Below are 27,070 nucleotides of genomic sequence, written 5' to 3'. Positions count from 1 at the left end.
AAAGTAAATTGTGGGTGAGAATTCAATCAATATGATTTGAATTGAAATTACATCATCTTAGTATAGTGTGATGACCTCTTCTCATCTTTCCAACCGATCACTGAAGGAAAACACACAGATTTGCAACATTTAGGGGTGGTACATTGCCCTTGAAATGGTATAACTAAGGTAGGCTTAGATAGAGAAATTATCAGACTTGTCCGAATAGCTGACCTGTCACTGACCCAACGCACTCAATTGGCGATTGAGAGCAGAGGTGCTGGCGGAGCACTCTGCCAGAAGAATCGATTACCCAATCAGGGTATTAATTGGCTTTTCCTTGAGAGAGGGATGTGACGCGGGCGTTGCACTTAGCTGAGGTCACCTATCCTGATCTGCACCTGTCTTTTCTAGTGGGCACCTGATTAGTCAGGAGCCTGGTCCTGGTCCGTATTTTTCCCCAGCCAGTGGCCAGGATTGGTCATTGCACCATTCTAGGTAAATATAATCAATGTGAGATGTCCTTGTGCTATTTCCCTTTTCCACCATTCCCAGGTACCTATGTCTAAAGGTGTTACTGTGATTTCTTACAAACTTTATGTCCTGCTGGTTATATTTTTGCTTCTAAAATTTATGGTCACGAGATTGTGGCCCTTTTCATTTGACTCAGAACATCAATCAAAGATAAAGGTTTTAAACTTTCCCTGGGTCTGTGGTTATTATACGAAACGTAAATGTGTTTAAAAGGTATCTGTTTATGCTAACTCGCTGATCCACAGGACTTTATAAGTAAGGTGACAAGGATTGGTAAGTCATGGTTTACAGGTATAAGTCCTCTGGGCAAACTGATAGAGTGAATAAATTAATACACTGGTTAGGCAGGACTACTAGTTCAATGTGTGAATATTGTATGGGCCCCAGGTGAGTATGCTAAAACTGAGCTAGTTGATCCCTGCGCGCTCTATCAGTATAATGGACTATGGCAATGCATTATTTGCCGGCTTCTCTGGATATCTCCTCGACAAACTCCAGGTAATCCAGAATGCAGCAGCCTGGTTGCTGCTCAACCTCCCGGCTGAGTGGTCGCTCCCCAGTGTCCCCTGAGACATTCGGTATCGTTGTGCTGCTTTGCGATCCTAAAGTGCCTAATCATTATTGCCTGCTGTCTGCCTGGTTGCCGCTTTGCCTTATTTGTACTTTGCTAATTTTAAACTGTTGCTTTGACTCTGTTTGCGCATTTGCCCCAAGCGCTCGTCTGTTCTCCCCCCTCCGCCTCCATTTTGATTGTTGTTGTTGTCCTCGGTAGCCCGCCCCGCCTCCCAGCTGAGCCGCCCTCGCCCCTCCCCCTCCATATATGACAGTTGCTCCTGCGCGCAGCGTTGACGCGCAGCGTTCGCGCCCCATCCGCGCCGAAGGTGCGCCAAAGGTAAGCCCGTCTACGCCCGTCCGCGCCTGGACCGCGCCCAGCGCCAGAGCCCCTGGTCCTCGCTTTGCCCAGCCCTCCCGCGTTACCTACGATGCCACCACCCTCCTAGCTCTTAACCCCGGCCGCTCCCCCAACTGCGTCCTAGCCGCTCCTGGACACACCCATGGACCTTTCTCATGCTACTCCTGCAAATTCATCGGCACCAACAACAACTCCGCTACGACCACACCACAGATTCCCGACCCCAACCACCTACAATGCATCTTGCTCAACACCCGATCGGTCCACAGACACGCCATCGACCTCTGGAATCTACTAGACACCATCTCTCCGGACGTCGCCTTCCTAACAGAAACATGGATGAACGCCTCCTCCGCCCCAGACATCACCATCGCCATCCCAGAAGATTATAAGATCATACGCAAGGACCGCACCGGCCACACAGGAGGAGGAATCGCTATCGTCCATAAGAAATCCATCCACATCTCAACCAGCTCTGACGTCAATCTCGGCAACTCTGAACACCTTCACTTCCAGATCCACATCAACCCCAAGACCACACTCAGAGGCACCCTCCTCTACAGGCCACCAGGACCCCGGGCACAATTCAGTGAGGACATCACAGACTTCATCACCCCACACGCGCTCCCCTCCAAAGACTACATCCTTCTGGGAGACCTCAATTTCCACCTTGAAAAGAACAACGACCACAACTCCACCACCCTCCTGGACAACCTCGCCAACCTCGGACTTAAACAACTGGTCACTTCCCTCACCCACATCGCAGGTCACACACTCGACCCAATCTTCACCTCCAGCAATCATGTCTCCTTCAGACACACTACGGCTCTCCTCTGGACCGACCACAGCTGCGTTCACTTCACCTACAACAAGCCCAAACCCAACAACCACCCCCAACCAACTCTGCAAAGAAACTGGAACAAAATCACCATCGACCAGATCTCCTCAACGCTTCTTCTAAACCCCCCAGCCCACTCCTCAAACGCCGACCAAGCCGCCACCAACCTCACACTATGGCTATCCAACAGCGCCGACGTCCTAGCACCACTGAAAAAACGACAAATCAAACTTGGCAGCAAGAAGGCCTCCTGGTTCAACGATGATCTTAAGAAATCCAAGAAACTCTGCCGCTCCCTAGAGAAGGCCTGGAAAAAAGACCCAACCACCAGCACCAAGAACGCCTTCAAAAACGCCACCCGCATACACCACCAACTGATCCGAAACGCCAAGAAAACCGCCTTCAAGGACCGACTAGATAGCAACGCCCACAAGAGCAAGGAACTTTTCAACATCGTCAAGGAATTTACCAATCCCTCGGCCAACTCTAACGACATCACCCCCTCTCAAGCCCTCTGCGACTCCCTAGCCTCATTCTTCCACAACAAAATTGCAGACATCCACAACAGCTTCGACAACCAACACGGAGACCAACCCACCCATCCACATGCTGGACCTTCACCCCCCTCGAACATCCTTAACGACTGGAACCCAATCTCCACTGAGGACACCATCCGCCTGATGAACTCCATCCACTCAGGATCCCCCACAGACCCATGCCCTCACCACATCTTCAACAAAGCAGACTCCATCATAGCACCGCACCTCCGAGACGCCATAAACTGCTCCCTCAACTCCGCCACCTTCCCGGAAAGCTGGAAACACGCTGAACTCAGCGCCCTTCTGAAAAACCCCACAGCGGACCCCACCGAACTCAAAAATTACCGTCCCATCTCGCTCCTTCCATTCCCGGCCAAAGTCATCGAGAAAGCTGTCAACCACCAACTCGCCGCCTTCCTCGAAGCCAACAAATCCCTCGACTCCTCACAGTCTGGCTTCCGAGCAAAACACAGCACGGAGACCGCCCTCATCGCAGCAACAGACGACATTCGAACTCTACTGGATAAAGGAGACACAGTCGCCCTCATCCTCCTCGACCTCTCCGCAGCCTTCGACACGGTCTGTCATAGCACCCTTCTACAGTGCCTCAGAAACATCGGAATCCAAGGAAAAGCACTAGAATGGATCACCTCGTTCCTCACCGGAAGAACCCAGAGAGTCCGCCTTCCACCATTCAAGTCAGAGGCCACTGAAGTCATCTGCGGCGTACCACAAGGATCTTCACTCAGCCCCACCCTTTTCAACGTATACATGAGCCCCCTCGCGGCCATCGCACGCCAACACAACCTCAACATCATCTCCTACGCGGACGACACTCAACTATGGCTGTACATTTAATTTGTGCAACGCTTAAACTGAATGCTATAGGTCAAATGTTTACCTATTACCAAGTTGAGAAAACACCCTTGTCGGTAAATGTGAACAAATCAACAACAAACAGCTTAGAAGTGCATCAAAGGCTGGTCACATAAGCTCAGTTCACAGACAGACCTATTGTAAAAGGTTCTCGTGGTTGACAATGAGATTTTCACACAAAACACAATACATTTCAGTTGACGCATTTAAAGAAAATACATAAGCAACGCGGAATTTTTAAACGTTTACATGTTAACTCTTGCATTATTAACCGAAATAAACCATGTTCCTATATAGCTAAATCTAAAACTTGAGACTCCTGCATATTGCTAGATTTAATAATAAGGACAGCCAGACTGGGCAGCAAATCAGTCAAGAGAAACGATTCCATAAGGAACAATTCCATAGCATGCATCGTAATACCTTTATTGTAGATTATCCCTCTTGGCAAGAACACGTGACTGAGACCCATCTTCAGAAAACTATGCTAGACTTCAAGAAACCCATCTGGGGTAACTCTGTCTTTTCCATATGATGTATTGACATGAATATTTTACACAGAATTCCTGAACATTCTAAATAACAAATACAATTTATTTATTTTACCATCAGAATCCACCCACTAGCTGAGATGAAAAAAAAGGTCTTTCCAGAATTGAGAATGATATAGCAAAATATTTATAACAGAGCCATTTTGCTAAGACTGGCTCTATTTCGCAACTTTTGGCAAGTTGATCATTCTAGCAGGCTTAATTAAGACCAGATGTCTTAAACCCATCTTGTGTCAAAAATCTGGGGGACTATGCTCAATCACTGCACCAATATTAGAAGAAAACAAAGTTGGCAATGCAATTAAGGTGCTACTTACTGCAATGTCAGGAAAGTTGAGCTAGAGAGAAAACCTTTGTTTGGTGTCATTCATTCTGATTTCAGATATTACTGTAAATTCTCGTCTACAGTATTAGTATTAGCAAGAACGTACAGAAAGATACTACAGCATGCAATGATCCATCTGCTCCGTAGCATTGAGATGGCAGTATCTTAAACCATTCCTGGATGCACTCCAGGAGGTTCTGGTAAAACAACAGTGTTCATTAAAAGACCACACAGCAAACTGGAAAAAACCCTTATTACAGTCCCTAGTTTTAAGAGTACATCATCCATAGTTTTTTTTGTTGATGGTATGTACTTGTCTTATGTGGAAAAGCAGCTCCTTCGATATAAGTAGAATTCATAAACTGCCAGCTTTCAGAAAGGCATTTTTAAAACATACATGTTTGTGAGAGTCTTCCATTTTGTGTACAAGATCTGATCCTTTCTTTTCTGGTGAGTGATTGTATTCCCGGAGGCTTGGTAGATGAGACTTTCTCCGGATGTGCAAGTATACAAATTACTTGATTATGCGCAAAAGGCAATAATTTCGTTGAAATCAGGACACACGCAGAGGCTTCTTTGTGGTGAGGAGGCCCTTCTCAAACAGCACAGTGGATAATGCAATCTGTAAAAGAGTGAGTAGAAGAAAGCAGCAAAACTCTTTCAGTAATAAAACATCATAAAAAGTCAAACAATCTGCACTGCACAACGTAAGCTGTTTCAAGCAATTTGAGAATTAAGTGTTCCTAGTCTGCATGGAACAAGAACCGACCACCGTGAAACATACTTTAGCAAACAGAAGACAAATGTGTCCTTAACAACAAATTCCCACACCATTTTACAGGAGCAGCAATGTACAAGGTTCTAAGTGCTAAATTTACACTCCTTGGTCAACACCTAGTTAAGTAGGCCACAGTAGAAACATCTCATGCAGGTGAGCAGTTTCTGAGAGACAAACTAAACTACTAAACTCTCATTTGGCTAGAAGTATCAAGCATTCTTTGCTTTACGATAAAACCACACTCCTTTCAAAACCTCCAGCAGCAATTCCTGTAGGGTGATTTGGATTTCAAATGATACAACTCATTATTTCGATTTAGAGGTAGTCTACAAAACAGTAGTGGACAAATCAGTGAAGACTGCTCGATAAGAATAGCATTGGTACTGTTAGAATTTCAAATCACAGAGTAATATTGAGAATTTACTTCTGCATCCATCACCCTCAGTACACTCCAAATTCATGGGGCACCTGGTGCTAAATCATTTATAGAAGAATTGATAAGGAGACCATTTTAAGACAATTTAATTTTACTCAACAAATGATGTACATCTGTTCAGTATGAGATGAACTACAAATTAAGATATTTCGTTTTTGTGCCTGGCTGTGGAGTCAATGTGGTCAAGCTACTGTCTCTGCATTTTGGCTTAAAGCATCTACGTCAGAATCCTCCACATATCGCAATGATACTGCAGTATCGTTGAGCGTTCAGCTCCCTGGAATAGCTGGCCTCTGGGCCGGTGCATAGAGGCGCTCACTTGTGCATGTTTCTGGTCCAGGGAGGACCCGGCTTGGCAGTTCGGGCTTGACTGTTCCCAAAATGCACAGGTTAAAGACTGATTTGCATATGGCTGGGTCTAAAATGGGGTGGCATGGTGAGCAAAAGAACAATGGATTTAACCAAGATTATTTGACTTGGGTAAATGTTTGATTTGTTTTGCATTCCGTCCATTATATGTTTGTCTTTTGCTTTCTCGCCCTAAGTGTGCCAGGTATGCCCCGACATGGCTCTGGGGCTCATGATGTCACAGGATTCAAGCTAGCCTGGCTGATGAGGGGTGATGCCCCGAAACCAGTCCCAGGATGCTGGTTTCCGGTTCAGGGAGAACCTGGCCTGGCAGTTCGGGCTGGACTGTTCCCATAAGGCACAGAGTCCAGACTTATTTGCATATGGCTGGGTCTAAACTGTGGTGGCATGGTGAAAAAATACATTTGACCCAGATCTTTTGACTAGGGGTGAATGTTTGACTTGCTCTGCATTCCGTCCATCATCCGTGGGTTTTTCACTTGTCGACCACAGCACAGACAGGAAGAAACTTCCCCTTTAGAAGTGTTAGGAAAGTGGCACAGTAACACTTTACACAGTGGCATGGTATAAAATGTCCAATTCATGTAGTACAAACTGTCACTAACATGGACATTCTAGGACAAGCTTCATTTGGAACATGCCAATTAGCAATTACTAGGGGTGAGTGGGAACATTCTAAATGGTGCAGAAATATATATGGACAGAACATTTATATTCAGAAGTACATTTGTTAATGATAACTCATCACGACAACGCTAAATTATAACACATCTCCCTCCCATAAAACCCGTAAAATATAAATACATCACTTAAATACTAAACCTATCATTCAAATGGAGATTACCGGAGTTGAAAAAAACCATTGTCGACTACTTTATATCCGGGTTGTGTCTGGCTAATTTGTCCTTAATCAACATTTGTCCATTGCTCAACGGTACAACATAGCGATCTGTTTTGATTACTTGATAGGGAGGATAGTATTTGCTCTGATGATGATCTTTGGTATTCCTTATTACCTGTACCCAATCACCAAATTCCCAATTCTGATCCTTTACACTATGTTTATCGTCATACCGTATCTTGTATTTTGTTTGGTGCTGCTGTATGTTTCCCAGGGGCTTGACAGAGTCTACCTTCACACATTTGCCTCCTCCTAGACAATTAGTAATCATTTTGGTACTGGGTTGTCTAGTTTTAATTGCTACTCCATTAACAAAGTTAGGTGAGGTGTGGTATGACCCCAAGCAATAACGCAGAGATTTCTCAACATCTTTACCATTAACTATAGCTAACTATACATGTTCTTGTATCATGCGATTCGGCCATTATCTTTGGGACAGATCAGGACAATTCCCTCATGTTCAATATTCAGGGTATTTAGAAACGTCATAATTTTTTGTGATGTGAACTGGACACCATTGTCATCAATGACAGTGGCAGGTATTCCCTCCCTACTGAATGAATCTTTCAAGAATTCTATCAAAAGCAAAGTGGTGGTGAGATGTACTCATTTTGTAAATATCCAATGTGAAATATAGTCAATTAAGACTAACATCATTTAAAAAAAAACTCCTATACCTTCCATTGGTCTAATAAAATCTATGGCTAACATACTACACAGTGTACTAGATATCTCTGCTAAAGACCAAGTTTCTTGGTGTGTGCTTTTGCTCTTGTCACTGCAAGCACAACTTACACAATCTTTTACCTTTTGTTCAACAATAGAGTCCATTCTGGGGAACCAACATTTGCTTCTTACTTTATTTTTAATTCTACACTGGCCTAGGTCACCCTCATATGCTAGGTCAACAGTTTTCCCTTTCAAAACTTCAGGTGGAATAATTTTCCCATTCTGACACATTCTACCTTCTCGAATGTGTAACTCATATCTCACCTCCCAATAGTCTCTTAACTCTTCCTTGAGCTCACTGCACTTGGCCGGCCACTCCTCTATAATGAATTATTTTACTTGACCAAGATTGATATCTTATTCCATACAGTCATTCCATTCATTTTCAGACAATGCAGGTATAAAAATAGAAAAAGAAGCGCAGAGCCATCCAAGACACTGACCACTGGTGCACATACTAGGGCCCTGAAAGAATGACCTAAACCCTAGAAGTCAGTTCGCAGAATGGGGGGGGGATGGGTGGGGCGGGAAAGAATCTATAACTAACCTACGTTTCTTACAGATATATTGTTACCGAAGGCAAGTACCCTTATTTATCTGAAAGAAACAGTTAGTTATAAATTCCTTACCTTAGAATAGATACCCCAGCAATACCAACCCCGGAAGTGGGTCTGCAAACCAAGTTCACACCAGAAAGTCCTGGAGAACAGAACGGTCAAAGAAACCGTCTCTCCAGACTTGGCTGTCCAGACAGAAGTCTTTGGTGAACGTGTGCATTAATGCCCATGTAGCTGCCTGACAGATGCCATTCAGGGGGACTCCTCGTTCCAAAGCAGTAGTAGCTGCCGTCGCCATGGTGGAATGGGCGTGCAGCCTGACAGGAGGCTCCTTATTTGCCAAAGTGTAGCAGGCTTTGATGCACAGAATGCCCCACGTGGAGATGGTTCGTTTATGCAAAGCCCGACCTTTCTTAGTGCCAACATAACCAACAAAGAGCTTGTCGTCCACCCGGAATTGTTTTGTGCGAGTAGAAGGAAATCGCACCTTTTGGATCCAGCTGGTGGAGCATCTCTTCCTCCTTTGAAGGATGCAGAGGCAGAAAGTAGGTGGGCAAAGTGATGGATTGGCCAATGTGGAATAAAGTAGCCACTTTGGGTAGAAAGGAAGGTCTAGTTTTAAGGACGACCTTGTCCGGATGGACAGCCATAAAGGGAGGCTTGGCAGAAAGAGCTTGTAGCTCCCTCAACCTGCGTGCAGAGGTGATGGCCACCAGAAAGGCAGTTTCAAAGTAAGCCTGATAGGGCAGTTATGCAGCAGCTCAAAGGGAGCGCACATAAGATAAGTAAGCACCAGGTTCAAGTCCCACTGGGGCTTTATGATGGGAACAGAAGGAAAGAGATGAGTAATGCCCTTAAGAAATCTATTTACAAGAGGGGACTTGGAAAGAGAAGGCTGATCAGGAAGCCTAAGGACGGCAGAAATGGCCGAGAGGTAGCCTTTGAGAGTGCCCAGAGCAGAGCCCTGCTGGGCCAAAGAAAGGAGGAACAAGAGTACCTCAGAAAGAGGGGCGGAAAGGGGATCCACAGCCTCTGCTGTGCACCATGCCACAAATTTGTTCCATCTGAAGGCGTGTACCGTCTTAGTGGAGGGATGCCTGACTGCCAAGAAACACCGTAGACTTCGGGAGGCAGGTTAAACTAAGTCAACTGCCACTGCCCAATCTCCACACAAGGAGGTGGAGGCTGGACAGGTACGGGTGGAGGACCGTTCTCTACTGCTGCGACAGAAGATCCTCCCGAAGAGGCAGTCTGATCGGAGGATCGATGGCCATGTAGATCAGCTCGGGATACCAGACTCTTCGCGCCTAATCCGGAGCCACAAGAATGACTTCGGCCCAGTCGCACTTGATCTTCTTCAGCACTCTGGGAAGAAGTGATATAGGCAGAAAGGAGTGTAGAAGACCACAACTCCACTCGCGATAAAAAGCGTCGCCTAGCGAGTGCTGCCTTGGAAATTCCAACGCGCAGAACTGCTGACCTTGCGCGTTCTCTTCAGTGGCAAATAGATCTAACCAAAGCTCTCCCCACAACTGAAAGAGACCTTGCACCACCTCCGAGTGAAGACGCCATTCGTGATCCATCATGCACCTGGGGCTGAGTCTGTCCGCCCTGGGGTTCAGAGAACCTGCCAGGTGTTGAACCACCAGGAATAGGCCCTGATATTCCAGCCATGTCCAGAGGCGGAGAGCCTCCTGACATAGGATCACCAACCCCACCCAAACTTGTTTTTTTGCAGTACCACATGGCGGTGGTGTTGTCTGTGAACACCTGCACTACTATTCCCCAGAAAGAGGGAAGGAATGCCTTGTGTGTAAGACGAATCGCCCAAAGCTCCAGAAGTTTGATGTGGAGCCCGGACTCCGCCAGAGACCAGAGGCCTCTGATCTCCGCCTCTACCATGTGGCTGCCTCATCCCAGAAGGGATGAGTCTGTCACCACTGTGTATTCTGGTTGGGGAAGGGAGAGGGATCTGCCATTGACCCAATCCTGGTTCATGACCCACCACTGCAATTGTCGGGCACTGCCCTCCAAGATCTGGACGTAATCGAAAAGATTCCCCTGATGCTACGCCCACTGGAACTTCAGCTCCCACTGCAGAGCCCGCATATGCCACCTGGCATGATCGATCAGCAGGATAGGGGAGGCCATGAGGCCCAGCAGCCTCAGGGTCATCCTGACCGAAACCTGGGATAAGGGCTGAAAGATCGAAATCATAGCCCGAATATCCCGGACTCGCTGTTTGGGAGGATAAACCCGAAACTGCGTTGTGTCCAAAACCGCTCCGATGAAGAGGAGCTTCTGAGAGGGGGTCAGGTGTGACTTTGGCACGTTGATGGGAGAACCCCAGCCGATGCAGGAGGTTGGCTGTAGTGTGGAGGTGGGAAACGACAGTCTGGGGCGAACCCGCCTACAACAGCCAGTCGTCAAGATGGGGGAAGAGTGGAACCCCTGATCTGCGCAGATGAGCTGCGACCACCTCCATCACTCTCGTGAACCCCCGAGGGGTGCTGGTGAGGCCATAGGGGAGCACGGTAAACTGAAAGTGCTTGTGGCCTACCAAGAACTGCAGGTAACGCCTGTGGCCTGACAGGACGGGAATGTGGAAATATGCGTCATGCAGGTCCAACGCTACCAACCAGTCTCCAAGGTCGAGGGCAGACGAGACCTGAGCAGAGTTTTTTTTTTTAAACTTTATTTTTCAATTTACAATTGCAAATACAAATAAGAAAGCATTAGGCATCAAATCAGTACATGTAGGCACATCATTGACATTATTAATGACTTATAGGGCAAATGGTGACATCCGGGAGGAAAATGTACAGTGGGGAAAAAGAGAGAATCATATACAATCATATCACAGTGAGGGAGAAATCCGGGCCCGGCACTGAGGCCGAAGAGCCACGATTGTGGCAGGGGCGTGTTCGCGGCAGAGAATCCGGGCCAAAAGACGGCCTGATTTATTTCCTTCCCTATGAAGGCATTGCCTGTACAGTGTTAGGGTATATTTGTCAAGCCTGTCCCAAATGTCATGAATGCATTCACGGATGCCATGTTCCTGCTCCCTCTCCGTTGTGTTAGGTACCTCAGCTGTCTGCACCTGCAAGAGGTGGTGTTCCTCCTCTAGCAGCTCACGTTGAAGCTGTTTTCGAACCCCACAGGTGAGGCCTTACATGCCACCCTTAACCACCGCTTTCAGGGCTACCCACTTCGTGGTCTGTGATAAGCCCGACTCACCCAGGTTTAAGTCCACATAATCAGTTATGACAGTTTCTAGGTGATGTTTCCCTACCTGATCCTCAAGGATCTCCGCTGGCAATCTCCAAGTTCGCAGGCGCTGTATCGGGTCCCCCGTTAACCACACATGTTACAGAGGAATGATCAGAAAGGAAGTGCGCTTGGTGGCTCACCTCAAGGGACGTAGCTGCATCTGGGTTTGCAAGTAGCACCCTATCTAAGCGGCTATTTGTATTATGAGTGGAGGAAAAGCAGGTGTACACTTTCTGGGGTGGGTGCATTTGGAGCCATACGTTGTAGGCTCCGACATTCCCCATGACCTCTCGAAGCTTCATTGTCATCCTCGGTTTCGTGCCAGTGCTTGGTGGGAACCTATCCAGGACAGGGTTTGGAACACTATTAAAATCCCCCAACCAGATTAATGACACCTCCAGTTCTAATACCAGTACCTCCTGCAGGGAGTGAAAGAATTCCGGGTCATCAGTATTTGAGGCATAGGTGTTCATTATGGCCACATCTCTCCCATCTAGTTTAGCTCTAAGAAGCAGGTATCTTCCATGGATGTCGGCCTTCACATATTGTATGGCAAATGGAACCCCATGGGTCACCCAAACAAGAACCCCTCTGGCATAAGAAGAGAATGAAGAGTGGAAAATCTGTCCCCGCCATTTCTTTGCTAATTTCTGTGCTCCTTCATCCGTGAGGTGAGTTTCTTGGAGGCATGCTATTGAAACCTGATGCCTTCAGAGAAATGATAGGACCCTGTATCTCTTGGTGCAAGTTCCCAGCCTCCTCACATTCCAGTTTAAAAATGTAAACCCCATGTACAGTGTGGTATCCAATCCCTGTGTGTTATGTGTCCCGCATAGCCACCCAAGCCCTGCGCCCTTAGTGTAATACAAACGATGCCCGAACAAAACCAACAACTCACCTCCAAAACACCCTCCCACGAGCAATTTACTGACAACAAAACATGCAGAAATGCCCTTCCCTTGCTGGTGCCAGGATGTGCACAGCTGTCCCATTAGCCTAAACGGGGCCAGAACCATCTACAAAATAGGAAAACCCCCCAACCCAAAGTCAGCCCCCGACTCAACCAGCCACCTCTCAGCATAAGTCAAAGGCCTGAACTACCCATACATGGGTCCGTGGCCAGTCATGGCCAAAAGTAATGAAACCCCGCCAAATGTACATCAATATCCCCCCTCAACCTGCAATCCTGCCAAGTCCCCGTAGGTCGATAGTCACTAGTCCACTCAAACATGGCCCCTCTTACTCAAACAAGAGGAGGAGAGACAGAGAGATAAGCACAAAAAAAGGATATCAGCTTCAGGACGGTGGTGTATTAGTTGTCTGTGGGTCCAAGACTGTCTCTGAGATCACATGAGCGGTTGACAGGAGTGTCTCTGGTACCAGATTCTCTTCAGGGGTCTCCAACACAGCCGGCAGGGGGGGGGGGTCATAGGAGTCCGATGATTCCACGTGCAGGGCGCCATCGTCCCCCACTGTGATTCCCTGTCTCTCCGCTTGAGCTGCACCCGCAAGTTGACTCCTGCATCTGCCCCTGCAGCTCCCAGGCGTTCTAGTCCCCCAGCTATTCAGAGATCCCCTCTGCTCGCGCTGGGGGAGGGCCTCTCCTCTGATCTCAAGCTATTCCCATACCTCTTCCTTAGAGTCAAAGAAATGGGCCTTCCCATTCGTTATTACCTTACGTTTCGCAGGGTACAGTAACATGTACTGTAGGTGGAGTTCCCGCAGCTTCTGCTTGATGCCGAGAAAAGATTTCCGTTGTTCCCTGTCTCGATAGTTCAGTATTTTGGCAAGGAGGGCCCTGGGGGGAGGCCCCGGTGGCGGCGGGGGGACCAATGCCCTGTGGGCTCTATCCACCACAAAGACCTCCGACAGTCCCGTAGGGCATAGTCTAGTACGTATCCAGTTCTCCAGAAATCGCTCCGTATTACCCTGTTCCGAGCGCTCCGGGATGCCCAGGACCCTGATGTTACTCCAGCGGGCCTGCCTCTCTGCTTCTTCCGCCCATCTCTCAAGTGCTCTGGTGGTGTTGGTGATCTGGGAGACCAGTTGTTTCAAGGAGGTCACCTCCCCCTGTATCTGGACGATGTCACCCTCCGCAGTGGAGATCTTATCCGCCACCTTACGCAGATCCGCTCGCAGGAGATTTACATGAATAGAGACTGTCTCAATTTGTTTCTCCAGGGCCGTACGGGACCCCTGTATCACCTCCAGGAGCTCAGCTCGTGATGGCTCATTGCAGCCCTCACCTTCCCCCTCCTGTCCTGTCTGACGAGTGACTCGCTGCTTGGGGAGGTGCTGCGTAGTATATTGTGTGATGGTATTGAGGTTGGAGGTGCGAGCTAGCCTCTCCTTACCCATGATGAAGCCAGACAAGCGCAAGAGGGCTGTAACCCCACTCAGCAAATCCAGGGAGCTCAGGTCCGCCGCGGCTACAAAGGAGGATCTGGCAGTCAATTCAGCAACAGGCTCCGCGCATTGCACCTCAAGGCAGCCACCTGAAAGATGCAGTGCGGTCAAATATCCGCCGGTCAAGGCCCCCGCTCCGTATCCGGACAAGAGTATCCTCCCGACAGTTGTGTCCAGCCAGGCAGGCAGTCTGTACATATGCTTCTAGGAGGAACGCGACACCGACTCGCCCCCCGGGGAGGGCAGCCAGAATAGGGATGAGCCCAGGAGGGTGTCACCCCACTTGTGGCAAGGGTAGACACTCTGTGTCCAGGCAGCGGCCATACTCTAAAACCGCCGCCAGTCCGCAGCAGCGTACTCCCCAGGTTCCCGGTGGCCCCAAGGCACCAGTAGGAAAGTCCAATGTGTTCCTACCAGATGGCGAAGCTGGCAGAGCACCGTTTCTTAAGATTGCGATGCCCCAATGCATGCCAGACAGATTGTAGCCCCCGCCTCCAGGAACTCCACAGCTGGACCAAATAGGAAAACACAGCCCCACGGGCGGTCCCCGCCAAACACAGCTCACTGTAGATCCCCTTCCAGGACCGCTCCACAGGCCAATGGGACAAGATTGCCCGCCTACCAATCAATAAGGAGATCTCAACAGTTGCAGGCGCCCCGTCACTGACTTCAGATTCTCCAAACCGGGCGACGGAAGGCCTGAATCCAGGCACTTTCCAGGGCGACCCCCGCAAGGCCCACCGCGGGCCACGCAACTCTGCAAGGCACAACCAAGACGGCCGGTCACTGCAGAATCCAGGACGCCCCCAAGGACAGTGGGCACCTCCTCAGCTATCTCCAATGGCGCCGGCAGAGAGGAGGGGCCCGACACCCATGGAGCTCTCCCACCTCCCCAGCCAGCAGACCACAGGCAGGCAGCCAAAACGGGATCCGCTGCTCTTCGGAACCCCAAATGACTCGGGTCTCCATACCGGGCTCCCGAACCGTGAGCACGTAGGTCCTGCAAGGCCCCCCCAGGGCCGCCCAGCTCCTTTCGTGGCCACAGCGAGTCCGGGGTCAGCGGCGTTGTGGGAGCCCCCGGCGGCAGAGGGCACCTCCCCGGTAGCTTATAGACAGCGCTGCGCACAGGAGGAGGATCAGCCGTCTCCGAGGCCCACGCGGACCGGGTCAGGGCAGGCCTCAAAACCCGTCTCAGCTGCAGGCGATCGGGTCTGCTGGCACTAAGCTGTTGCGGCCGTCCCTAGGCACCCCCTGCGTCCTGCTCTCTCTCAAAGGTGCCACCGCAGAATACAGCTTCCAGTGGCACAAAGGGGACCACCGTGAGCAGTGTCAGACAGGATAACTCAGGATTAGGTGGCCGGCTGGTCGGGAGCAAAAGGAGCTCAAGTCCTGTCGGCCATGCTGCTTGGCCATGCCCCCTGAGCCAGAGTTAACATCTTTAACTTCTCCTTCCGGAGGAAGCGATTGATGTCTCTGAGGTCCAAGATAGGACGCAGACCCTTGTCCTTCTTGGGCACCAGAAAGTAGTGGGATTAACAACCACGTTCTACTTCCGGTGCAAGAACGCGCTCAATGACCCCTTGGCCAAGAGGAGTGTAACTTCCTATTGAAGAAGTGCCAAGTCATCCCCGACATGCGGTGGTACTGGGGTGGCACGGCTGGAGGGGTAGTGTCGAAGAGGAGGGAGTAGCCCTTGCGGACTATTTGTAAAACCCACCTGTGCGAAGTGATGGTGCGCCAGTGGGGGAGGTGATGGCGAATCCTGCCGCCCACTGGTGTTTGATGGGCCTGAAAAACCGGAGTAGGAAGGTTTGGAGGCAGTGGTGGCCGGAGTGGAGGTGGACTGACATGCCCGCTGGCCCAGTGACCTGCCTCAGCGGGTCCCACGTCCGCGCTGAGACTGTTGCTGCCCAGGTCTGTGGCTCTGAAGCAAACGTGTCGGGCGCCCATTCCGTGGCCACGAAAGGAGCGAAAAGCAGAAGGCGGAGGAGTGGCCCAAGGACTTGGCCATAGCCCACGAGTCCTTAAAGCGCTCCAACTCACTATCTGCTTTGTTGCCAAAAAGGCGAATGCCATCAAAGGGCATGTCCAACAGGGTGTTCTGGACATCTTAGAGAAACCAGTAGTCCTCAGCCAGGCGTGGCGACTAAGCCCCACTGTCGCGGAAATCGCCCTGACCAGTGAGTCGGCGGTGTCATGGCCACATCGAATCGTGAACTTTGCTGCATCCCTCCCTTCAGAAATAGCTTGAGAGAGCTCTGTCCGGGCATCCTCCGGACACGGAGGCAGCACCTGCGCCACCGTATCCCAAACAGAGTGGGACTAACGGCCCAAGAGGCATGAAGTGTTCTCAGACCACAGCCCTGAACTGGCAGAAGAAAACATTTTCTTAACTGCTCCAGTTTCTTGGATTCCCTGTCCGGGGGTGCGGCAGGGAATGCCCTTTGGGACGCAGACGCTTGGACATCTAAGTTCTCAGGGGTGGGGTGTTATGAATGGAAAATGGGGTCGCCCGGGGCCGGGTGATGGCGTCGGGCCACGTTCCTATCCACAGGAGCCCCTGTGTTGGGCCTGGACCAGGTGCCCAAAAGAATGTCTGAAAGTGCATCATTAAAAGGCAGCAGTGGCTCCGCAGAGGTAGCCGCAGGCTAAAGCCCTTCTGTCAGGAGGTTAGTCCTGATGGCCACTGTAAGGAGTTCGGGGTGGAGGGCTTCGGCCGCCCTACGCAACACCACTGCGTAACTTGTACCCTCCTCCGTAGCCACGGTAGGAGGAGTTAGCATGCCAAGGTCAGGAGAGGTGTCAAGACCACTGGTATCCCCCGGCTCCTCTACCGAGTCTGGGTCAAAATCACATTGCGCTGTGAGAGGGTCCTCAGACCCCCTCACAGTCCTCCCCTTCCTCTGAAGGCTGATGAACAGGCCGAAAATAAGGAGGCTGGACATAGGGGTGGAAAGGTCCCATCGGCGTTGGAATTGGCGTTCCGCCGCCGTGTCCACAACAGGGCTGAAACCGGGGAAGTCGTCGTCTGGGGGCATGGGCGACATCAGAGGTAATGCCCGTGGGGTCGACGACGGTAGAGGTGTCACAAGGTTAACCGGCATCGACCAGGATCCAGGCCTGGATCCATGGGGGCCCTGCAGCGCCGGGGCAGACAGTGGTGCCGGACCTGCCAACAGTAAAGTGCGAGGGCCCCCAGTCAAGTCCACGGGCCTGAAGGTGCGCCTGCAGGGCCCGACGGCCCAAAGAGGTGGGCCATGGCTGACAGAAATTCCTGCAGCAGGGCCGGAGTCGCCTACGGACCCGGGAAGGGCGGGTAGGCCGACGGCGACAGCACAGGCTCCGCCGGAGCCGTTGTGGAGGCACCACCCGCAGCCTCATCGCACGAGGGGAAGTCGGGAGAGCAATGGGGCTTCTTCGACTTCTTGTGATGTTTCGTCTTACCTGACCCAGAGTGCGAATGTAAATGTAAATGTAGTAGTATTTGTGTAGTGCACCGAATCGACCCCCGAAGGGGTATCTCAGGCGCTTGTACTCATACCGCTGTGGAAACCTTCCTGGCTTTTCCCTGTGAAGTGCCCACTCCTGGGCACCCCCAAGGTGAAGCCAGGCATCCTAGCATTGTTGGGGCCGTTGTGGAGATTAACCAAGCTATTGCCCAGAGTTGCAGAGTGGGACCCATGATTAGAATAGGCACCGAGGCAAGAATTATCAGGTCCGCGGAAATTGAGCTCAAGACCCGCCGAGGCGGGAATTGAACCCTGGTCCCGGGCTAGACCTCTGCATCAGGGTCTGCAGCTCAAACCAATGAGCCACACCTCTCCCCCGACTTCGATCCCGACGAACGATTGTGGTGGCTCCTCGACCTCCCACGGGACCGGGACCTTGAGTGGCGCTGGCTGACTGCCAGACTTCAAGCAACTTTCGGGACCGCTCCCGCAAAGTCTTCGGCGCCATGGCCCGGCAGTCGGGGCACGACTTGCGGTTGTAGTCGCGCCACAGGCAGTAGAGACACACGCGGTGCGTGTCCGTCACCGACATCATCCGCTGACAGTCCTCACAGGACTTGAAGCCAGGCATCCCCACGACACCAGGAGTCAATCGACTCGAAAAATAGAGACAAAAGGGCTCGAAAAAATGACTGTGGGTACCACTCTCTCCGGATCTGCACTTGCTGGCGTGGAAAAAGAAAGAACTGATGTCAGCGCGCGAGGGCGGCGTCTAAGTAGCTGCCGCAATGTCATCTCGGTGACCACGACCACACGGCTACCTTCCGATGCGCAGGGGTACTGCTGACGAAAACATTCCTGGTCCAGTCCGACGCCGGGGGCAATTCTAAGGTAAGGAATCCATCACTACGTGTTTCTTTCAGATACTCAAAGCAACTGGTAAACGAAAGCAGAATTATCCCTAGAATTTGGGACAATCATGCAGGTTTGAACTCAGTAGTTCTCTAATTCCAGGACAAAATCGTAATATGGATGTTTAAATGAGGACATACTGGATGGAATGGTTAATTTTGGCTACAGTATATCCTCATTTAAAATCTGAGGCACTCATAATCAGGCCCTTTATGGTTATTTCTATGGGGTATACTTTTGTATAATGGAGATGAATTAAAACGTTCTAAAGTGGTAGAAGTCAAAGCATTCAAAACACACTGACTGAGATAGGTTAGCGAGTAAGAAATTCCTTGAGAAAGTGCAGAGTAGGTCAAACTGTGTGAGCAATCAGCCATATAATGCAGTACATTTAGTGCAACGTAAACCCACCTATTATGCACCAGAGTGCTTTGTAAATCGTTGTCTTCAACATCTGTGAATCCATCACATGTATGCAAGTCTTCAAAGTCAGAAGTGAAATAAATACATGCAATTTCCATCTGAGTGCACATTGCATGTAGATGTTACCAAGCACCAGAAAACTGGTCACATCCAAACACGTATGAGGCATGGAAGAATTCAGCTCATGTTTCTGGGTCCATTTTATGTATGTTCAACATGTGACAGCCAAAAGCAAGTATCTGAGTATGCAAAATGTAATACTTCTTTGAATGTACAGGGAGCGAAATGATGATTCACCAAGTTAAATGTAAAATTAGCTCCTGAACGTTGAGCATTTCAAGCGACTAAGAACTGTCCTTAATGATAAAGGAGCTATCTAGTGAACATGCACTGCTAATAAAGAAATACATTTCTACAAAAACAGCATATCCTTTGAATTAGTTTCTGAATTCCTTAGAGACAACTCAAAGTAGTCCTGGATATGAACTATGCACAATGGGAAAACATTTATTTAGTGTATGTATTTTTTTTAAATATGTTTATTTTGTTTATAAGTGCAAACATAATTAGGTACGGACATGCACCTGTGACAGTAAAAAAAACAAGAGAGGGAGGTTAATATTACAGCAGCACATCTTGCACACATAATGTAGGGCTTATACTCTTCACACACAGGCTAGTGATACCCCTCAGGTGGGCTATCTGATTTGCTCCACGAAGGAAGGGCTCCACCATCTAGTAACTCTAAAGCAGGGTTATGCCCACTCCTCAAAGGAAGTGGTCATTTAGGGGGGTAGTGACCCCAAGGGTAGGCAGTCCATTGGCTACTACCCTTTAAATCACTTAACACCCCTAAATGTAGTATTTAAGGAGGCCCTGGCACCAAAGAATCAGCATTGACTGACTCAAGAAAGGACAAAGAAGAACCGAAGAAGCAAGAACTGAGGACCTGTGATTGACTTGCCCCAGACAACTGCAACGGTTCGTCCTGACGCTGTTTGACCTCCAAAAGCTCGGGAAGATTGCCAGCACTTTGCCAAAGAAGCAAGTATATCCTGAGGAGTACCCAAGCTACTTCCCTGCATCTTGCAGGTATCGAAACGCAAGCTTTGGTTTACCGAACTGCTGACTACTGGATTTTGATGCAGCTGCCACTCAGGTGGAGGTGTTCTGTGCTCAGAGAGGTCAACCTCATCTCCCCAGCAAGTAACAAGATGCTAGACCCTCCAGAAGACCTCCAGCACCAATACCCGAGGTACTAGACCCCTTGCAGCAGCAAAGAGTTGCTGGTGATCGAATCTGGACCCCGATCCCACAAGGACCGACCAGCTACCGAGATTGGCCCAGTGGTCCAGTTTTGTCTCCAATTCAAGGTCCGCACCAAGAGTAAAAGTCTGACGACCACGACCCAACACCTCAAAGCACCTCTGCACCCGAGCCCCACAACTCAAGTCTTAGTGAACTGACGGTGCCTATGGGATCCTGGGACCCGCCTGCAGCCTCTTTTGCAGGGGATTTATAACCCGGACAGCATCCCATGTTATGACCCGGCCGGACAAAGCAAAACTGCACCGAATACCCTCCCCCCCGCCCGAGTACAGATGAACCAACAGTGTCCCTAGGACACAGAGATCCTCGAGACCTAAGGCCTCCCTTTGGGTTCAACTTGCATTATCTTTCTTACCGGTACTTTTTCAATTGACTTAAATGGGACACCAGACACTGAAAAGCACCTCTGCTTCCGGGAGCCCCAGAGCAGACCGAAGTGACCTGTTGGTGCTGCCTTGGAACTTGGCCCCTACTTACCTTAAGTCCAGATGAACAGTACTGTAAGTCATTGAAAAGAGGCCGTAAGCAGTATATGTTTTCTCCCATAGGTTACCATTACCATGAATATAGTATTGTCTATTTCAATGCTAAAACCCTATCTTAAAAAGTAGTTACCTGATCACTAAGATCTTGGTGCCTTAAAGAATATAGAAATCTGTTCTTTTTATAAATTGGTGTCTGATATATTTTTTAGTGTGTGTCCCATTTATTGATTATGTGAAGGAAAGTGCTCCTTTATGACATGGTTGCCACCACTTTTTGCCTGGTACGTGATATGATTTCGACTGAAAGTGAACTGGGCTCCTGCCAACCAGATCCCCAGTGCCAGAGCTATTTGCCAAAAACTGTTCAATTGTTCCCCCCAGTTGGAAAAACCTTTAGCACACTCTAAGTCCCAAGTAAAAGGTACCGTGGCTGCACGAATTGTGCTACCTTAAGGGACGCCTCACCAAGCCCATGTACGACTGCCATTGCAGGCCGGGTGTCTTGGTGCAGAAGAAAGTGAAAACACAACACAATACACATCCCTGTGTGCATGTTGCTTACCACTGCATATGATATTTGTAAGTCACCCCTACTGCAGCCCAATGCTTAATATTATATGTGAGAGTATAACTGCATGAACAGATATGCCCCTCTGCTGGTCAGCCGTATTGCTTCAGTGCAAGTGACCAGGGAATCCATTTCAAACCATGTACTGGACACTGGTGAAAAGGGGTTTCCCACCTACATGATGGATTAACTGAAAATAGGCATGTTTGGTACCAAACATCATGCCTTGTTAAACCCACACTGTGAGTGTTTGATTTATCAATACACGGACTCAGAGGGCACCTACCAGCCTCTGGTGTGCTTGCTGACTGGTCTCGTCAGCTTGCCAGATGAGACACTATTCTGACCTCATATGGTGAGAGTCTTTGCTCACAGGTAACCCAGACAAAAACTTCTCTGGGAAACCCAGAGTATGACCTGCTGACTAACCTTCTTAGGCCAGCAAGATTCAAAGGAGCTGCTGCCGGAATGAGAATCTGGCTCCCCTCAAAGGAGAAGAAGCCACCACCTGGTCCAGAGCACACTTGGACAGGCTGAAAAATTAGCTAGTCAGGTAGGCGTGTCACTCCAAAGCTAGTACCACCTCGGTGGCAGGCTACCTGCGAAGTAAACATGAGTTTTCAGGGGTAGCCATCTTTGTGATGCATACCTAGGAATTCTGGGACAGGTTAATGCCCACTTTCCACAGGAAGTGGTCATATAGGGGGTGTAATGGGCCCAGGGGTCTGTAGCCCATTGGCTATGACCCTACACTCCCCTAAGTGTGGCAGGGTATGCTCAGACGTGAGTCCCTTGCTCGCTTTGCCACTAGATTCAAGGAAGCCGGGCTGAAGACGGCTGGAATGCCAGAAACCGGTCCTCGGAAGCTTGTTTCCGGTCCAGGGAAGACATGGCTTGGCAGTTCGGGCTGGACTGTTCCCATGAGGCACAGGGTCAGACTGATTTGCATATAGCCATGTCTGAACTGGGGTGGCAGAGTGGGCTAAAGAACGGTGATGGATTAAACCCAGATCTTTTGACTGGGTGTGAGTGTTTGATTGATTCAGATGCTCTGTCCATCACCACCCCCTTTTGTACCGACATTCATATCTGTGCATAGATCGCCGCCTAGTGTTGGGTCCGGATGATTGCACTTTGTTGTCCCGGAAGAGTCTTCGAAGTATCACTAGATAGGTGACTCCTCCCCTGGACTACAGTGCGCATGGGCATCTTCTCCATCCTCAGATTCTTTTTCGACATTGTGGCAGAGATGGAGATAGTAAAGTAAGAGATGGCCATGCAAAAGATAATGCTGCAGCTGCGACAGGCACCGGGGAGGAGGGCAGGCGATATGAATGTCAGCAGCCCTACATGCCAAGAACAGATGCATACTGGTAAGTAGCATATTCCGTTCGAGGCATGTGGGCTGCTGAATTCATATCTGTGCATAGACTGTATAGCAGTATCTCCTCTAGCGGTGGTTACCTGTGCCAGCTGCAGCAGTTTGAAAAAGAGTTTTTAGGACAGCTTGGCCTACAGCAGCTTGCTGCTTTGCTTGCACGTCCACACAGTAGTGTTTTGTGAAAGTGTGTATGGTAGTCCATGTGGCTGCCTTACATATGTCTTCAAGAGGAATATTCCTTAGGAAAGCCATGGATGCCCCCATTTTTCTTGTAGAGTGTGTTCTTGGGGGGACAGTTAAAGTGCGTTTGGCTTTTTGATAGCATATTTGAATGCATTTAACTATCCATCTGGCTATTCCTGACTTTGATTGTGGATTCCCTTTATGTTGTGGTGAAAAAGCAACAAATAATTGCTTTGTCTTTCTAAATGATTTCCTTCTGTCCACATAGTAAAGCAGAGCTCTCTTTACATCTAGTGTGTGTAGGGCTCTTTCGGCTACTGACTGTGGATTTTGAAAGAACACTGGTAGTTCTATTGATTGATTAATATGGAAATTTGATACGACTTTTGGCATAAACTTAGGGTTTGTTCTAAGAACTACCCTATTAGCATGTACTTGCATAAAAGGTTCTTGAATTGTTAGTGATTGTAATTCGCTAACTCGTCTGAGTGAGGTAATGGCAATCAAGAAAGCCACCTTCCACGTTAAGAATTGCAGTTCGCATGAGTGTAGAGGTTCGAAAGGAGGTCCCATAAGTCTGGTAAGTACTATATTTAGATTCCAGACTGGGGAAGGAGGGTGTCTTGGAGGGATCACCCTTTTAAGACCCTCCATTAAAGCCTTGATTGCTGGTACTCTAAACAGTGAAAGGTGTTGCCTGTTTTGAAAGTATGCTGCTATAGCAGCTAGGTGTAGTCTTATTGAAGAGTATGCTAGGTTGCATCTTTGAAGATGCAGCAGGTAACATATAATATTTTGCATGGAAGCATCTAATGGTTTGATTTGGTTATTATTGCATTAAATAACAAATCTTTTCCATTTAGCTGCATAGCATGCTCTAGTAGTTGCCTGTCTTGCCTCCTTGATAATGTTCATGCAATCAGGAGGCAAGTTAAGGTATCCAAACTCTAAGACTTCAGGAGCCAGATCGCTAGGTTAATTTGATTGGGATCTGGGTGCCTGATTTCTCCATGGTTCTGAGTTAGAAGATGGGGTGCGAGGCACAGCCTTTGATGAGGAACTACTGAAAGCTCCAGGAACGTTGTGTACCATGGTTGTCTCGCCCATGTGGGAGCAACTAGGATTAGCGTGAGTGACTGTTGCTGCAGTTTGCGTGCCACCAGCGGAATCAGCGGTGATGGGGGAAAAGCGTACGCAAATCTGCATGAATAGTTCATCCATATCGCATTGCCCTGTGACAACGGATGTGGGAACCTGGCGGCAAAGTACTGGCATTTCGAGTTTTCTTTTGTGGCAAACAGGTCTAACTCTGGGTGACCCCACTGTTTGAAGAATGGCTGGAGAACTTGGGGGTGAATCTCCCATTCGTGTAGTTGTTGGCTGTGCCTGCTGAGCAGGTCTGCTATCTGATTGTCTTTCCCTGGAAGGTGTTCTGCTAGGAGAAAGATGTATTTTGGAATTGCCCACTTCCATATGCTCTGTGCCAAGTGGGACAGCTGTGGAGAGTGTGTTTCTCCCTGTTTCTGGATATAGTACATTGCGGTCATGTTGTCCGTCCGGATCAACACAGTCTTGCTGTACAAGTATTTCTGGAATGCTTTTAGGGCTAGGAATTTCGCTAGTAAATCTAGTTGGTTGATATGCAGTTTATTTTGTTTGGCTGTCCAGAGCCCTTGTAATGTGTAGTGAAGGAGGTGGGCTCCCCAGCTTGTCAGTGATGCGTCCGCTGTTAGTACTAGTTGTGGAACTGGCTCTTGGAACAGTAGCCCCTTGGAAAGGTTTTGTGGGTTCCACCACTGCAGAGAGTTGTGAGCGCGACTGTCTACCAACACTAGGTCTTTTAGTTGTCCTTGAGCCTGGTTCCATTGCCGTGCTAGGCATTCTTCCACTGGATGCATTTGAAGTCTGGCATGGGGGACAATGAATATGCAGGAGGCCATCATGCCTATAACCTGCATGAAGACTCGAGCTGGCAGAGAGTGTTGTGGCAGAAATTTGCGAATGAGCATCTGCATTCTGGCTATCCTCGCGGAGTTTGGGTATGCCTTTGCCACGAGGTATCTACGGTGGCTCCCAGATATTGTTGTATGTGGGACGGTTGCAGATGCGATTTTGGGTAGTTTATCAAGAAACCTAGGCTGTGTAGCAGCTGACGTGTTTGGGACGTGCCTTCTGCACACTGTTGGTACGATTTTGCTTGTATCAGCCAATCGTCAAGATACGGGAACACATGATGTGTTGCCTCCTGAGATGTGCCGCTACTGTCGGTAGGAAAGAACAAAGTGCAAATGCCAGTACTGATACGGAATATTAATTAACAAATCTTAGAACACAGAACCTGAAGCAGTGATTCAAGGCTGGGAGCTGTTTAGTAGCTTTTTTTATTTTGTTCAGTTTTGTCAAAGAGCAGCTATATTTTAGAAACACTTATTCAAAAAGGTGGACGTTATTACATGCTAGGTACAAAAGTAAGAAGTAAGGGAATCTTTCATCATATCAAACATGTCACAAGCATACAACATTCAATCATTCGGGAACAAAGGGGAAAGTTATGACGTGAGTAATATAATACAGTGAACAATATTTACAGTGGGAAAACAAGCACAAGAATACTGAAGAAAGCCACGGTCTGCAAAATATTTCAATGGGTATTCGTGAAAAATTATTTATACAAAAAGTACATTCTTTAAACAGATTCAAATGTTCTCAGTTTTTTAAGAAAGAAAAAATGAATGAAGTAATGTACAAGGGGTAGTGATAAGCAACCAGGCAATTCAAATGAGCTTATCACCCATGCAGACTCGAGAGTGGCAGAGGGCCTACGCGTTTCGAATCCTACTGGTCTAAGAGGATTCTCTTCAGGGCCTTTATTTATATCTAAAAGAGGAAAAAGAAAGTTTTTTAAGGGAAAGTTATACAAAATGTGCATTCAATGAATCAACATCAGATTCCTCACTCAGGTCGCACCCCCTCCTCCACAGCTTACCAAAAAGGTGCAATTGCATCCAGGTGATAAAATTCACAGTATTATGGCTGGGGGGAGAATATTGTACCTGGAAATGATCAAGGCAGACTGTGGTTACCTACGGGGCTTAATCAAGGTGGCTGAAGGATGAAAGAAGTTGGAAGACTTTTCTTACCTGTCTTAGTCGTGGGCAAGAATGTTAAACTAGAGGCAGGGTCACTCAGTAGAACGATTGTAGTACCTATAAAACAGTGGACACGTGTGAGATCAGGACCGGTTTTTACTAATAAAGAACGTGAAAGTTCTAAGGTGGCGGCAGCCGTCCTTACCTACTAGTCTTAGACCTTTATTTTATGGTGCAACCGTCGTCGAAATGAGAATAAAACAAGGCACAAGGTCTATAAAAAAGTAACAGAACAAGGATTTCAGTGAACTGCGACAGCCTCAAGATACTAACGTATCAAAAGGTAACAGCTGAAATTTCTTACCCGAGAGGCTGAACATTCAGTGTAGAAATTACTGTAACCGGCACTTTATATCGAGTTGTTTTGGGGACCTACGAAGGAACCGACATTACGCCCGTCTGTACAATTGAGATGTTGCCCGCCACTGATTGAACTAAGCTCGGTAAAAGCAACGCGGCTTACCGTAGTTGAATTGCGAAGGGCGTGGTCCGCCGAACACAGCTCGCTAATTACAAACAAATCACGGGCCCTGCAAAATGTAACATAGCGTAAGTTAGGGGACCCTTGAGACGGATAACTAGGACTCAATTTGAAAAATAGTTGAAAATGTATTACCGTCAAAGCGGCGCTGCTCGCTGAGGGCATTTTTTAAAAATGATTGCTGCGGTGAAAACAACGGGGTGGGAGTTAGTTACACAACGACTGAGTATAACTAGCTGACACTAAGAGACATGCGTTCAGTAATACTTACGATTGAATCTCTAATTCACGACTTCGAACGATGGAGTTGCAAGGAAGCTGCACTCTGGCAAAGACGCCTTAGCTAGCTGGGCTGCCAAGCGGCCGCCCATATATACAGGTCGATAATTAGTACACGCCCACTGTGTTTCCGGAGGTTAGTTTGGAAACTGAAAACCAGGACCGGATTTGTAGGTTAACAAAAGTTTCCAGTGGTCTACTTAGAAACCAAGGAATTTGCAGGCATAGGAGCGAAGGATGAAGGTGAAATCAACCTGCTTATAATTTAAATATTTCGCTTAGTTCATTCAGCCCAGACACTGCAGTGTCAAATTTGACTATTAAAAAAGCTTCCCGTTTTGATAATGCAAGGTTCTGATCGCCACCACGAGGATTTTTTTCCACTTTGGAAATTACAGTCCATTTGAGGTCACTTACAACATGTTGCATC

At 48.5% G+C, this 27,070-nt stretch overlaps 1 protein-coding gene across 1 annotated transcript in view; it reads right to left on the bottom strand.

Moving 5' to 3' along the window:
• Positions 1–3,639: 3,639 nt before the first annotated feature.
• Positions 3,640–27,070, bottom strand: part of RIOX1 (ribosomal oxygenase 1) — a 234,366-nt gene continuing 210,935 nt past the window's right edge. Inside the window, exon 15 of the mRNA XM_086927470.1 lies at positions 3,640–5,177. Coding sequence (XP_086783596.1) covers positions 5,109–5,177 — 69 coding nt within the window. The 3' untranslated portion in view covers positions 3,640–5,108. The remainder of the gene's footprint in view (positions 5,178–27,070) is intronic.

This window comes from Lissotriton vulgaris, chromosome 6, assembly GCF_964263255.1.
Source record: "Lissotriton vulgaris chromosome 6, aLisVul1.2, whole genome shotgun sequence".
Taxonomy (NCBI): Eukaryota; Metazoa; Chordata; class Amphibia; order Caudata; family Salamandridae; genus Lissotriton; species Lissotriton vulgaris.
This window is presented reverse-complemented; position numbering and strand designations above follow the sequence as displayed.